Raw genomic sequence first — 15144 nt, forward strand, 5'->3', positions numbered from 1 at the left:
GACTAGTCATTCAGCAAAAGGTGTGTAAAGCAGAAATCACCAACCAGAACATTTTGGTGGTCCCATCGCAAATCAACAGTGTGCCTAATGTATATGATCCACTGTTTGCAATGCGTGCCGACAGTTGATACTGGCAACTTCCAATTGCAGCACTGATCAAACTGTGCGATAGAGCGGTAACATGGCTGGATAAGAAGGGGAGATCCTGATTGTGTTTAAGGCAGCAGAGACAGCACTATAAGGCAAGCAAAACCCATGTTAGCAGGCTGCAGGATTCAAAATTGCGAATTTAGTGGTCCATTATGGTTGGCAACCACTGAAGTCAAAGGGGTTCAGAAACCACTTTATAGATCCACCTTCTAGAAAAATTGGTTTAGGTCCCCGCAGAAGCTTGTACAAATACTATGGGGAGAAATCATTCCCCCCCCTACTGTACATCTGCAAAAATGTTCAATTGCCCCCAAGCCAGTGTTATGGAGGGTTTATAACCCAGTTTGTGTGTAAAAAATAAAATTCTGCCGCATAAATCCAGGTCATCAAAACTAGGCATGTTTTGTCCATTTTCTAAACACACCCCCACTTTGAATATAGTTCTCACTTCAGTTATTCCATTAAAGGCATGCTTAATTGTATTCTGCTCTTCATTCATGCTCTTAAGAAATTCATAGTATTTAAGGGGTTGTAAAGGTTTTTTTATTTTCTAAATAGGTTACTTTAAGCTAGTGCATTGTTGGTTCACTTACCTTTTCCTTTTAAATGTTTTCTCCCCCCCCCTTTGTCTGCATTTCTCACTTCCTGTTTCTCCTCAGTAAGCTGTTTCTAAATTACTTTCCATGGCTCAGGTGGTGGAAAGCTTACTGAGGAGAACAAAAAGTGAGAAATTCAAATAAAAACATTTAGAAGGGAAATCGAAGGAAAAGGTACGTGAACCAACAATGCACGAGCTTAAAGGAACCCATTTATAAATTAAAAGACAAACCTTTACAACCCTTTTAAGCAAGATGATTAAAACACATTGCAAATACAAAAAAGACAATTACCATTTATTTAAAAAAGTGTTTATTAAAAACTACAAAAAATAAATGTTATACAGAACCAGTCTGCTTTCCACAAAAAGTTATTTAAAAAAGCCACCACTGGCAGTTAATTTCAAGTAACTGCATCTTGAAGTCTGGGCCATAAAAGCTCCAATAAGTTACTTTGAATACTGCACAAGTCTCCATTTGCACTTTTACCTGCTCCAGAAATGACCTGTTAGACAAAGAATATATTAGTTTAAATAATTTATATATTAAACTACACACACTTCGTTGATACAGTAGAGTACTGCCCATCATTACAAAAAAATGTAAATCTGATCTCCTACATATCTGCAGTGTTTTATTACATCTCCAATGAGCCAAGTCTCTTAGCTCTCTGAACCGTTCCTTTTAACTCCCGACACGGTGTTAAACAGAAAATCAAACACAATCTGAACTTTCTAAACAGTATATAAAATGTGAAGACAGCAGATATACATGTCAAACCTATGTAGGGAGATATGGTTCATCCCTGTGTATCAGAGGCTGTTCACTTCACTGGGTGCATAGAAGTTTTACATGACAGAGATATCTCTATTAGGGTAGTATCTGAACCAATACAGAGCATTTGCTTGAGTAGATTTTTTTTAGTGTAGAATGGCCGGAGGAGTCAGTGGCTGGGGAGGGTGGGCGGAGTCTGGCTGGAGAGGGGGCAGGCTGAGTCTGTGGAAGGAAAGTGCAGGCGTAGTCTGGAGAGGGCAGGCACAGAGCAAGTCCTCACCTGCAGTGGAACTCTAAGCTGGCAGGGCTGTAGGGCGCATCAGAACCAACGACCGGTGCGGTCACATTCGGTAGCCATCAGCGGAGGAATGTCCCTACGCCTATCTTGGTACACCCTGCACTCGGCTGCAGTAAGCAGCAGACATCTGGTTACACCCAGCCCGAGCTATATGGGCTGGGTGTAACAAGATGTCTGCTGCTGCTTACTGCAGCAGGGTGTACCAAGATGGGCAATGCAGCTAGGGCCGAAACTAATCGATTATGAAAATGGTAACCAATTAATTTCATAATCGATTGGGCAGTAATATAATGGAGTTAAAAAAATGAAAATTAGCCCTTTATATTACAAAAAAGCAAATTGCTACTGTAAATATTACTTTCACTGTCCAACAGAAAAAAAATGAACCCCTTACAGTAGCGATTTGCTCTTTGTACATTTGTTTTTTTAACCCCCATTATGTTATTAAACATCTCAGGCCGGGGTCACACCTCGGTTTTTGGCGCTTTTTGCAGAAACACTACAGTTCATTTACATGTTTCCCTATGGGACACGTTCACATCCATGATTCTTTCAGCTGCTGCATATTTAGAAAAGCAAGGACTTTTTTTTTTAATGCAAGACGGTGCCATATACTTCAATGGAGAAGCTGCAGAAAAGCATGCAATGTGTTTTTGCGGCAATTTGTGTTTTGTAATCTGCCCAACAAATTATCCCAAATTTTTTTTAAATGCAATTTTTTTTTTTAAGGCCATTATCCGATCGGCCAACTAACAGATTATGAAAATTATTGTTAGTTGCAGCCCAGCTTATTTTTTTAAATCCTGTCATTTTTGGCAGCATTTCAGTGCCCACAAGTGCCACCCATAAGTGCTGCCTATCAGTCCTCATCTGTCAAACATTGAAAAAAGTATCGGCAAGTACTTGGGAAAAAAAAAAAAATCGGTACTTGTACTCGACTTAAAGTGGCATCGGGATATAGATTTTTTTTAATAGAGATAGAGATAGATAGATAGATAGATATCTATCTATCTATCTATCTATCTATCTATATCTCTCACACTCAAGGACCCAGTCTTGTTCTGCAATAGAAACTACCCTGATGGGCCAAAACTTGGCTTATAGGTGTTTATTGGAACTAAACCAGGAACTCTTAATGTAGGTGGCCCCATCCTTGCAAATACCACTGTAAAAGATTGTCTTAACAGGAGCCACCTGCAAAAATTGTTAAATTGCCAACTAGGTAGATAAGTTAAAGCATTTTTTTTTTTTTTAATCATGCCAGCAGGGTCCCTGCAGCCCCTCTAAACTGACTGGCTCTGATGCTTCCAAAACAAGATTAGGGTCTCTAATGTAGGCTCTGAAACGGAGACTCCACCCCAAGCAGCTTCATGCAGAGACCGCCGCTGGAGCAGCCAGAGCAGGGAGACTGCCAAGCAGTTCTGCCTGGTCTAAAATCCTAGCAATCATGGGCAACTAACCCTTTCAGTGCACAATGGGCTTCCATTGAAGAGTCCCCCTGCATAAATATGAATGTCTTTGTGCTCTAGGACAGGACAAACAATGGGCACTTGTGAACCCTCCTTTAGAAGCCAAAATAATTTAGAAGGGTCTTCCCTCTATTCAGTTACCTGTAGCAGCATCCTGTAAGATTTCAAAATTTGGGACCGCTTGAGTGTACATGGTTTCACTTGTTGAAACGAAGTTCAGCCTTTGTCAGACTGCTTGTCCACTTCTCAAACCACAATGCTGAAAATTCCAGCAAGAGAAAAAAAAAAAAAAAAAAACCTTAGACTTACAAAACATTGAACAAAGTTAGAATATTATACATAAAGTTTTACAATGCTCAAATAGAAACTATACTGTAAACTGATGTGTTAATAGAAAGAAAACAGATCTTACCTAAAGAAGTTTAACTGAAGCTTAGCACTACTTTGCTCTACCCCCTCAGCTTTCGTTGTCCTCCTTAAATCTAGTGTAGTAAAACCTTTATCCAGAACTTTAGCTCAGTGATAATAACGACTGAGCTTAGAGGCGGCACCCATTGCTTCTCTTGCACTAGACCTGTGCCCCTGGGTAGAGTCCCTTGCTGGGTAGAAAGCTCCTTTACTCGCCATGGATGAAGCAGCTGCATCTAAAAGATCTAAACAGGAGCTTCTCTTTGTAGAGATAGCCCTTGTTATCTAGGTTCTTTTCTCCTTACAACTTGCAAAAACACACATTAACACTTAAAACTTTTATTTTGTACAACACTTTGTACTACACCTTTCCTTGACAATTCAATACATACAGCTAAAAAGACACAAGAATTTCCTTTCGAATTTTTTTTTTATTAAATGAAAGTGTACAACAGCTTGAACTATACACACACTGAAATTTAAAATGAAAATAAAGTTAAAAAAAAAAGTCTCATATTACACCATGATCCTGGCTAGTTGCTTTGACTGTTCATAAATCTTATAAAAGTGTCACGTTACCTGCAACTTAAATTGAACATTATCAAAAAGGAATGCTGTTGCACTCTTTACAAATGACCACTACAAATAAACATTTAAAAACCTAAAAACTGTCTCAAAAAAGGCATATTTTACAGTCCTTCCTCCATTGTAAAGGTATGTACTTAAATATATCCATTCCATTCACAAAATGGCTCTCTGTATCTGCTCTGGTGTCTTCTGTCATATCACTGCATGTTCTACGCATGACTGAGATAATGACTCCTTAACTTTGTAATCTCGATAACCTGCAGCTGTGTTACCTCTGGGCTCTCATCCTCTCCTATTTATACATTGAAGCCTGTTTCAACAGAAGTAAAGAGTAAAAATAGGTTATGACGATATCCAGCTAGCCAGTTTAAAAAGACAATACTATCCTGATAAGCTTAACCTGTAGCTAAAGAACTCTTCATATCTTTAAAAAAATAAATAAAAAAAAAAAAAAAAAAAAGAGAGAAGAGATTCAGAAGATGCTTTGTTTACTTACCCAGAAGTGACAATGTGGAATTAATAGCGATTTCTTCCTCCTCCATATCCTCCACCACCACTCCCTCCACTGCCACTGCCAGGGCCATAGTTGCCTGGAAAAGGCAAGATTTGTTTTTAAAACCCTGACCTACACATTCAGCCATGTTAACAAGTGACTATTTAAATTCTACTGCAAGTGATTGGATGTTTGATGAGAATTTCAGATCTACACTGTGATCCCTTAGATCAGAATAAACTCAAAAGTCTGTCATTTCTAAATACAAAAAAAATGCCTGGGGACAATGGGTGTTACCATCTGAGGAGAAATGCAATCATTTCCCCACAGGAAGTTGGGAATTTTAGCTAGAAAATGTGTGCAATTCTATTCTGGTAGGAGCCACACCAAGCAGTGATGGTCTCTTCCCCTAATTCAAAGAGCAGAACACACCAAGAGGAAGGTGTGGAAAGCAGATGATCTCTGTGCCGTTCTGCCAGTAAGATTTCTTTTTTTTAAATAGATAAGCTAGAGATCTCTTCTGGTATGTGATCTGCCCGCATTACTATTCAATCCCTACCTGTGGTCATTGGGACAGAAAAAAAAAAAAATTCTGTGTCCCACATAGACGGGAGAAAAATGAACTTCTGAGTATAACATGCATTACGCTCCACTAGGTCAAATTAAACTCCTGAAGTGTGTATGAAAAGATCTTTACATTCCGTTCACATCCAGGCGTTTCCGCTCCAAGCCTCAGCTCTAAAAACACCCAAAACAATCCTGTTAATTTCAGTGGCCCCAAGGCAAAAAATGCCCGTCGCTCAAAAAAGTACATGAGCTTTGACAGATTAAAAGTCTAACCGCTTTTAACATTGGTGACCTTTTGAACTTCAAAGCACCTGTATAAAAATGCTGCAAAAATGCAGAACAAACAAAACAAACCCCCCCCCCCCATGCATGTAAGCTAGCAATACCTAGATGTGAATGGAGCCTTAATGAAAGCAGGCCATACATTAAACAATTTCTTTCGATTTACCAAAAACCATATAATGAGGTCAGACCTAAACACTTTCAATTTATATGTAGTCAGGCCAGCCTCTGCACTATATAGTTAAAGCTAAAGGAAATTGAAGAAATGTAATGTATGGCCAGCTTGATGTGTACTATGTAACACCCAAAGGCCTATGACTACCAATTCTACCTCCACCATATGGTCCTCCCATACTTCTGCTGCCTCCAAAGTTTCCTCCACTCTTCATAGGGCCATAATTAGAAGACTGCTGATTGTAGTTTCCAAATTCATTGTAGTTTCCTCCTCCTCCATAGTTACCTGTAGCAACAGATTCATTTGAAGAGTTCACTATACAAAAGAGATAAAGAAAATATTCTCAGCCAAGTCATAAGATTTAAAAATTGCAACCACATTTCTGGGAGAAAAAAAAAAAAAAAAAAAAAAGTCCATAAAGTTTTGGGAATGGATCCTAGTGTCCTAAAATGTACAAAGTATCTTACCTCCTCCATAGTTGTCATATCCGCCACCATATCCACCACCTTGATTGCCATAACCAGGACCACCACCATAACCACCACGGCCACCACCATAACCGCCAGGTCCACCTCCAAAGTTTCCACCTGCAGAAAAACAGGAAGCCCATAATTAGGCAGATAATCATAGGCTTTTTCTAGGCATTTTAGACATAAAGACAATTGTAGAACTGGAGTATATAATGCAGTGCATTAGCCACAGTTTAACAAACCCCCTAGACCCACTGAAGAGCGCCCCACACTAGCGGTAAAGCAATGCTCATTTTAAACAGCACTGTGTGGGAGCGGGGTGCTTTTAACCCTAAGGGTCAAGGGTACCCAAAAAGAGCCACTGCACTTTGACAGTGCTGCCCATTGATTTCAATGGAAGGGGCAGTTTAGGACCACACCAGAGACTGGAGAGCGCACCGCACTCACACTGGGAGGCAGTTTACAGGTGCTTTTCTTAATACAAAAGTGACTCAATTAAATAAGGTGTAAAAAAAAAAGAAAAAAAAAATCCAAAAAAAAAATCTAGTTAAATAAAATTAAATCGACTTGACGAGCTCACGCACAGAAGCAAACGCATAGGTGAGTAGCGACCGCATATGAAAATGGTGTTCAAACCACACATGCGAGATATCGCCACGATCGTTGGAGCAATAATTCTAGCCTTAGACCTCAAAACATGCAACCTGTAGAATATAATTTTCAAAAAAGCCTGCAAAGCGCTTTCATTGTGAAAGGGGTCTTAACCTCTTAAGGACCGAGCCTGTTTTAGACTTTTTTTTAAAACAAACAGGCTCGGTCCTTAAGAGGTTAAGACCCCTTTCACACTGAAAGCGCTTTGCAGGCTTTTTTGAAAATTATATTCTACAGGTTGCATGTTTTGAGGTCTAAGGCTAGAATTATTGCTCCAACGATCGTGGCGATATCTCGCATGTGTGGTTTGAACACCATTTTCATATGCGGTCGCTACTAACCTATGCGTTTGCTTCTGTGCGTGAGCTCGTCAAGTCTATTTAATTTTATTTAACTAGATTTTTTTTTTTTTACACCTTATTTAATTGAGTCACTTATTCTCATTACAAGGAATGTAGAGTAGAAATCCCTTGTAATAGACAAGCAAGACAGGTCCTCTTAAATATTTAGACCAATACAAATAAAAAAACAAAGTAAATTGATTTTTGTTTCAGATGTATGTTTCAGTGACGTTTCGACGTCGCTGCTATGGAGATGGGTGGGGGCCATCTTGCCCTCTCGTATCCATACCCAGCACGAAAATGGACCCTTTCGCCTCCGGTAAGTGGTGGAGGGCCCCACTGGTGATTATGGTGATCTCGCGGCGAATCTCCCGCAGAGACCACCATTATCGTTTACAGGACTGCTGCCTGAAGAGATGGATACCTCGGTTGTGGCAGCAGCTGCCGCCATTACTGAGATATCCCTTTTAAAACCAAAAACGTATATAGTTGTGCGGTCCTTAGGTGGTTACTATTTGTCAAGACTGAGGTCATAACTGTAGAAATTGGGCTATACAAGGCCCAGTATAGCAGCAGAAACCACCCCTCTCCCAATGGACAGTTTATCTGCATGCCAAGACCCTCCACAAAAAAAAAAAAAAAATTATATAATATATATTCTGTAAAGTGCCTCTCAAGCCACCCCAGTGTGAAAGCCCGACCGCTTTCACACTTTAGCAGTCGGGTGGTCCTACACCACCCCTGCCCACTGAAATGGGCAGCGCTGCCGAAGTGCTGGCAATACGGGCGCCATTAACCCTTTCCTCAGCCACCAGTGGGGGTTAAAAGCATCCTACCAGTGACCAGAAAGTGTCGCTAAAACTATGGGATGGGAATATCGAGTCTGTATCAAATGGCACACTGCCCCAAGAGCCACCATCACACTAGTGAGTTAACCGACCCCATTCTGTTTATGGTTGGGAGACAAGGCAATTAGATCTGCATTCTATGGGAGCCAAGAGTCGGAGGTGTCTGAAGCATGTGGCAAATGACTTACCTCCTTGGCCTCCACCATATCCGTTGTATCCATCCCCATAACCTCGTCCACCACCATAGCTATCTGTTTAAAAGTACATAAAAAATTAACACACGAAGACACACGAAGACACACGAAGACACACGAAGACACACGAAGACACACGAAGACACACGAAGACACACGAAGACACACGAAGACACTTTACCTGAGCCTCCTCTGAAGTTGCTTCCAGGTCCTGGTCCAAAGTTACCACCACCACCACGTGAATCACTGAAGCCAAAGTTGCCTAAAAACCAAGAGCATAGCATATTTAGGGTCATTCAAGTGTCAGCGTACAACGCTTGCCGACCATCAACCATAAATATTTGGTGACATTGTCAACATAAAGCAGCTGCGACAGCAATTGGGAATCTAATGCTCACCTCCTCTGGTACTCCTTGTGCTCTGTACTTCATGCATTTCTTGTCTTGATAAAGCTTTTCTGACTTCTGCATTGTGTCCATTTATAGTGTGATATTTTTGCACTAAGAAAGAAAACAAAATACCAAAAGTCAAACTTCAAAAATGCCTGCTTTTTGCATTTATATGCAGATACATTAAGAAAAAAGAAAGACTTACAAACAATTTTGTCAACTGGATCATGGTCATCAAATGTTACGAAACCAAAGCCCCTCTTTTTGCCAGATTGTTTGTCTGTGATGATTTCTATGCTGTCAATCTTTCCATATTCCTGAAAGTATTCCCTAAGGTGATGCTCTTCTGTATCTTCCTTGATACCACCAACAAAGAGTTTCTTAACTGTAACATGGGCACCAGGCTTAGCAGATTCCTGAAATTAAAAGAATACTTGAATCTCCTTTCACACATAACAGCTCTGAAAACAATGCAGCTGTCAAGTGGTAGAAACAGGGTTGGTGCATAAACAAGCATTATTACCTCTCTGGCTACAGCACGCTTCGGCTCCACAACTCTACCGTCAATAGAATGTGGGCGAGCCGACATTGCTGCATCCACTTCATTCATGGATGAAAAGGTTACAAATCCAAAACCTCTGGATCTTTTGCTTTGAGGGTCCCTCATGACCTAGGAGGAAAAACAGCATCACTTTGTAAAAAGGCACATTCGAATAATAATAATAATAAAAAAAATAAAAATAATAAAAAAAAAAAAACCCCAGTCACCATATTCAGTGATCTTAGGGTTAGGTCATTCAGCTTTACTGCGAGTCCCTCAAAGGACCCCAAATCTTGCAAGTGTTCTCACAAGAATGGGAAGCTTCGGTGAGTGACATCACCTTCACTGCAAGCAGCCAGATGCCGGTGTTAAGAGGCAAAGATTGATATTGTGGATTTCAAAGCAGCATATTGAATGAGAGGGGCCTACAATAGCACATTGGTAGTTTTACAGTCAAGTGAAAGAAAAATCAATGGGGGGGGGATTTATGCTTACTATCATTAACCCTGTGTACTGTTCATGTACATACAGTTTTTATAATGGACAATTGTGGTCTGTGCCAACAAAGGATTAGAGATCAAGCCCTGGTTCAAAGCAGCTTAAAGCGGAGGTTCACCCAAAAATCAACTTTCTGCCATTAGATCCAGCATACGGCTGACATCTGCAGTATGCTGGGTTTTTTATTGTACTTATCGTTTTATCAGCCGTTGTTATCCGGCTCCGAGCGGGGATTTCTGCGGGGAATAGGCGTTCCTAAGCCAAGCGGATTTGATTGACGGGACTGCTAAAGCGCGTCACGCCTGCCGAAAATACCCTTAGTGACACTCTGGTGTTTACGGCGCTATACTGCGCCTGCCGTGTAGGGCTGACTGTGCAGGCGCCGTAAACACCCGAGTGTCACGTCTGGTATTTTCGGAAGGCGTGACGCGATTTAGCAGCCCGTCAATCAACTCCGCTTAGCAACACCTATACCCGGAAGGAATCCCCGCTCAGAGCCGGATAACAACGGCTGATAAAACAATAAGTACAAAAAAAAATAAAAAATACTGCAGATGTCAGAAAGTTGATTTTTGGGTGAACCCCCGCTTAAAAAAAAAAGTTACTCCAGCATGTCATCAAAGCTGCTGATCAGTGTGATTTGCAGCTCCGACTTCATTTAACAAAAACCTACGCAAGTCGCAATGAAAATCAGATGTAGCGTAGGAACCTTTCAAAGTCACTGCAGCATGAGGTGACAAATTGAACAGTTCCATTGCCGGAAATGGGGTGCGACTTGTAATTCAATTTGGAAATGTCAAGTTGCACCGGTGTGAACGAGGGAGTAGTATTGGTTTTCCATTTGCATAAAACCCTGAACCAACCCCTACGTATAGAAGCACTTGCCAATAATACAAGTTTGCCAAATCAGTTAAAAAAAAAAAAAAACAGTTACACTAGGGTGCGCACAATGTCCTCGCCATAGCTCATCTACTCACCACACAGTCTGTCAGCTTCCCCCATTGTTCGTAGTATTTCCTCAGACTCTCTTCTGTCGTTTCAAAGCTGAGTCCTCCAATGAAAAGCTTCCTGAACTGCTCCTTTTCCCTCTGCAAAAGACACAAAAGATGAGATCTATAAAGAAAGGGCTCACACAGCAACCACTGTTTCTGGGGGGGGGGGGGCTGCACCCACCCCCCTTTTTTTTATTAGAAAAAAAAAATTGGCCTCAACCTTTTCAACACAAAGGACCCCTTGAATAACTTTGCAGTCTCAGGGAAGCCCCACTAAAACCAACTATAACTCGGGCACATTAGTGTGAGGTCAGTGAGAAGAGATACCTCATTAAACCTAGTAAGAAATTGCTCGGGAAGCCCCCCAGAGATCCATGGAACCCTGGGAAGCCCCCCAGAGATCCATGGAACCCACCTATGGGGGAGGAACCCCTAGATATCCATGGAACCCTGAACCACCTTTGGAGGAACCCTGGCATGATTGGTATTCATATTAGAGGAGCCAGTAAAGGAGGAACTCCTTATTGGAGTGTTCTGTATGCAGAGCCGGTTAGCAATGTTCATAGATAATGATCTGTTGCCAGTCATACAATCACTGTCACGCGTTAGTGCAGGCAGCTCACCAACCATCATTCTCCATCTCACAAAACTGATCCACTTCCATCTTCATGTAAAATGTGAAAAAGAAAAGTATGCACTGGTTGGCTGCCATGCACAGTGCTGCAGAATGTGATAAGTGATGTGTATTCTCCATTAACTGGTGGATGATCAGATCCCTCCATACACTCAGATTCATCATATGCTGACAAATGACAATCATGTCCCCCGGTAACATGGTGGGGGGAGGGGGGTGCTCGCGGCCATCTCAGCCTCACACTGCAGAACAGACAAGATGGCGGCCAATAAGAGAGCAAAGCCGCCATTACAGGAGCAGCGCCGAGCCGGCTCCCCCTCCTCTTCTCCCAGTACCGGGACACATCTCACTGTACAATGGCCGGGCCCCCAGGCCGCGCGCGGTCTCCTCCCCGCCCGCCATTCATTCATTCATACAGAGAGCCGGTCTCCCCCTTCCCGCTCCGCACACACCCGGGACAAAGCACCGAGCCGCATACAACCCCCTTTGCCTCACTCACCTCCATGTTGTCCGGCCACACCGACCTCCGAGATGCTAGAATGTTATATACGGAAGGACAACTCTCCCCGCATGCACACCGGACGACGGCTCGATGGTAATGGCGAAAGAGCAACCCCCGCTTCTTCTAGAAAATTCTCTCGCCAGCTTTGGCTACGCCTCTCTACGTCACTAGAAAGCGTGGGCTCAGCCAATGGCGGGCGGAGGGCGGTACCCGAGAGGCTGGTGGTTAGCGTAACCCGAGCGGCGTTGCCATGGCGGCGCCTCTTTAGAATGATAATGGCGCTCGGCAGGGGGCGGGCCAATGTTCGTAAAGGAGCGGGCTGTGAATAGAGGATGGGGGGCTGCGTAGGCTGAGGCGAGCTTTGTGAATACGGCTACGCCCTTCCCGTGGACGTGAAACGAATGCAGAGGGGGTTGCTGTGGGGGGGCAGGCGCGAGGGATTGTGGGAGATTTCATTCTATTGTCTGCTGGGCCGCTTTCTTCTTCTATGGGAGGGAAATGGGTGCTGGGGGGTTGTGTTCCATCCGGGGACAATACACACCATCCTGCAGTAAAATCTCTAGATAGGCCTCATGAACACTGGAGGAAAAAAAGAGCACGTGTTCTACTGATCTGAATCTGGAGGCATTGTTCTTTATGGGAGCCATGCACACCGATACATAAAGCTCAGACATACAATGATCAGTATACAGCCGCAAGTGAAAAAGCGATTTACATTTTAGCGCAGAAATGTAGAGTATTTGCATTCATTAAAGCACTGGCAATGAAGAAGATTTTTTTGCATTCATTTATGGCTTCACGCGAGATTACACAAAGAGTTAATGGCTTCAGGTCCGCCCCATGGCAGTTTTACAGCTACAGGGTAGCGCATTCGCGATCTGACACTTTCGGGTAGGCACATGTGTGCCGCCGGTGTTTTGTTTCCACACAGCAGAGGCCAATTGGTGGGTGAACGGTACCCGCTGTCCTCCGGCACCTGCTGATCGTTAGCCAAAGAGACAAATCCGCAATCTGCCTGTCTAAAAAAGGCCCCTTTCACATTGGACCTGTAGCCACGGTGGCGGTATATCGCCGCTAAAAATAGCGGCGCTATACTGCCGAGATTGCCGCAGGAATCGGCCGCTAGCGGTGCGGTATTAACCCCCGCTAGCGTCCGATAAAGGGTTAATACCGCCCGCAATGCGCCTCTATTGAAGGGCATTGCCGCGGTTTCCCATTGTTTTCAATGGGAAGGAGCGTATACATGCCGCTCCTCTCACCACTCCAAAGATGCTGCTGACAGGAGATTTTTTTGTCTCCCGCCAGCGCATCACCTCAGTGTGAAAGCCCTCGGGCTTTCACATTGAGTCTGCAGTGAAGGAGTTTTTCAGGCGGGATAGCAGCGCTATTTTTAGTGCTGTACCGCCTGAAAAACTCCTCAATGTGAAAGGGGCCTAAGGCCTCGTACACACGACAGAGTTTCTCGGCAGAATTCAGCGAGAAACTTGGTCAGAGCCGGATTCTGCCGAGAAACTCTGTCGTGTGTACACTTTCGGCCCGATGGAGCCGCCGAGGAACTCGTCGAGAAAATAGAGAACATGTTCTCTATTTTCTCCTTCAATGGGAGAACTCGGCCCGCCGAGCTCCTCGGCGGCTTCAGGGCTGAACTCGCCGAGGAACTCGATGTGTTTGGCACGTCGAGTTCCTCGGCCGTGTGTACGAGGCCTTAGACATTACGCTGGATCTTCTGACAACTTTTTACATCCCTGGCCTAATGGCCTGTACACCCCATCCGAAAATCAGACAACAGACCATCCCTGGTTTATTTTGCATGCTAGTTGCATATCGACTATTACTAAAGTTCCAAAAATTCTCGTACGACAGAATAAAAAATCACAAGTGATGTCACGTGTTGTAGTGTATTTCTATTGTATTTTCGGATGACAACTGTACTGATTAACCACTTCCCGCCCAAGGCCGTCCGTCATATGACGTGATTGACTTTCAGTGAGAATATCTGAATGATGTCTGCAGCTACAGGCATCCTTCAGATATCCTTGGCCCAGATTCAGAAAGGACTTACGACGGCGCAGCGCCATGTACGCCGTCGTAAGTCCTAATCCGAGCCGTCGTATCTATGCGCCTGATTCTTAGAATCAGTTACGCATAGATATCCATTAGATCCGACAGGCGTAAGTCTCTTACGCCTGTCGGATCTTAACTGCATTTTTTTTTTGACCGCTAGGTGGCGCTTCCGTCGAATTCCGCGTCGAGTATGCAAATTAGCTAGATACGCGAATTCCCGAACGTACGCGCGGCCGACGCAGTAAAGTTACGACGTTTACGTTAGGCTTTTCCCGGCGTATAGTTGCCCTGCTATATGAGGCATAAGTGCGGCGTACCAATGTTAAGTATGGCCGTCGTTCCCGCCTCGAAATTTTAAAAAGTTACGTCGATTGCGTAAGTCGTCCGTGAATGGGGCTGGACGTCATTTACATTCACGTCGAAACCAATGACGTCCTTGCGGCATACTTTGGAGCAATGCACACTGGGAAATTCCACGAACGGCGCATGCGCCGTTCCGCAAAAACGTCAATCACATCGGGTCACAGTAGTTTAACATAAAACACGCCCCCCTGATCCAAATTTGAATTAGGCGGGCTTACGCTGGCCGATTTACGCTGCGCCGCCGCAACTTACGGAGCAAGTGCTTTGAGAATACAGCACTTGCCCGTCTAAGTTGCGGAGGCGTAACGTAAAGCGGATACGTTACGCCCGCACAAAATTGAGCCGCTGGACGAGAATCTGGGCCCTTGTTTTCAGCTGGCAATTCTATGCACCATAAGAATGATCATAGCGGCAGTTCCACCACTTGAACGTTCTTAAAGCGGAGTTCCACCCAAAAATGGAACTTCCGCTTTTCGAAACCCTCCCCCTCCAGTGTCACATTTGGCACTTTACAGGGGGGAGGGGGGTGCAGATACCTGTATAATACAGGTATTTGCACCCACTTCCGGTGAGAGAATCCTACGGGAGTCACTCCACTTCCTGTCCCCCTCCCCACTGCCTTCTGGGAAACACACTTGGTCCCAGGAGACAGCGGGGACCACTGGGAACGCACTGCGTTACTCGCACATGCGCAGTAGGGAACCGGGCAGTGAAGCTGCAAGGCTTCACTTCCTGGCTCCCTCACTGAGGATGCCAGCGGGGCAGCAGAGAGACGAGCGATTGCGCTGCTAGCGCTCTGGACAGGTAAGTGTCCATTTATTAAAAGTCAGCAGCTGCAGTATTTGTAGCTGCTGGCT

The 15144-nt window shown here is 43.9% G+C and overlaps 1 protein-coding gene across 4 annotated transcripts; it reads right to left on the bottom strand.

Annotated features, from left to right (window-relative positions):
- Positions 1-1163: 1163 nt before the first annotated feature.
- HNRNPA2B1 (heterogeneous nuclear ribonucleoprotein A2/B1) lies at positions 1164-12008 on the bottom strand. 4 transcript variants are annotated; one of them, XR_005749400.1, is made up of 12 exons: positions 11858-12008; positions 10710-10820; positions 9217-9363; positions 8899-9109; positions 8703-8804; positions 8486-8566; positions 8299-8361; positions 6268-6387; positions 5957-6115; positions 4780-4873; positions 3429-3546; positions 1164-1251 (listed from the first exon to the last, which is right to left on the bottom strand). XR_005749400.1 is itself a non-coding variant. In XM_040352890.1 (11 exons), the coding sequence occupies exons 1-10, from the start codon at positions 11861-11863 to the stop codon at positions 4800-4802; spliced, it is 1050 nt and encodes a 349-aa protein (XP_040208824.1). In that variant the 5' UTR covers positions 11864-12008; the 3' UTR covers positions 4019-4593; positions 4780-4799. The 4 variants fall into 4 exon arrangements, 3 of the variants coding, with proteins under 3 accessions (XP_040208824.1, XP_040208825.1, XP_040208823.1); XM_040352890.1 differs by lacking the exons at positions 1164-1251; positions 3429-3546 and adding an exon at positions 4019-4593 and having other exon boundaries at positions 5981-6115; XM_040352891.1 differs by lacking the exons at positions 1164-1251; positions 3429-3546 and adding an exon at positions 4019-4593 and having other exon boundaries at positions 5957-6085; positions 11858-12007.
- Positions 12009-15144: the final 3136 nt, after the last annotated feature.

This window comes from Rana temporaria, chromosome 5, assembly GCF_905171775.1.
Source record: "Rana temporaria chromosome 5, aRanTem1.1, whole genome shotgun sequence".
NCBI lineage: Eukaryota > Metazoa > Chordata > Amphibia > Anura > Ranidae > Rana > Rana temporaria.

Coding starts and splice junctions, on each gene's coding strand:
- HNRNPA2B1 (XM_040352889.1), bottom strand. Junction 8,567..8,702: donor CACAAGGAGTACCAGAGGAG/GTGAGCATTAGA, acceptor CTTGGTTTTTAG/GCAACTTTGGCTTCAGTGAT. Junction 4,874..5,956: donor GGGAGGACCATATGGTGGAG/GTAGAATTGGTA, acceptor TGCCTTTTCCAG/GCAACTATGGCCCTGGCAGT.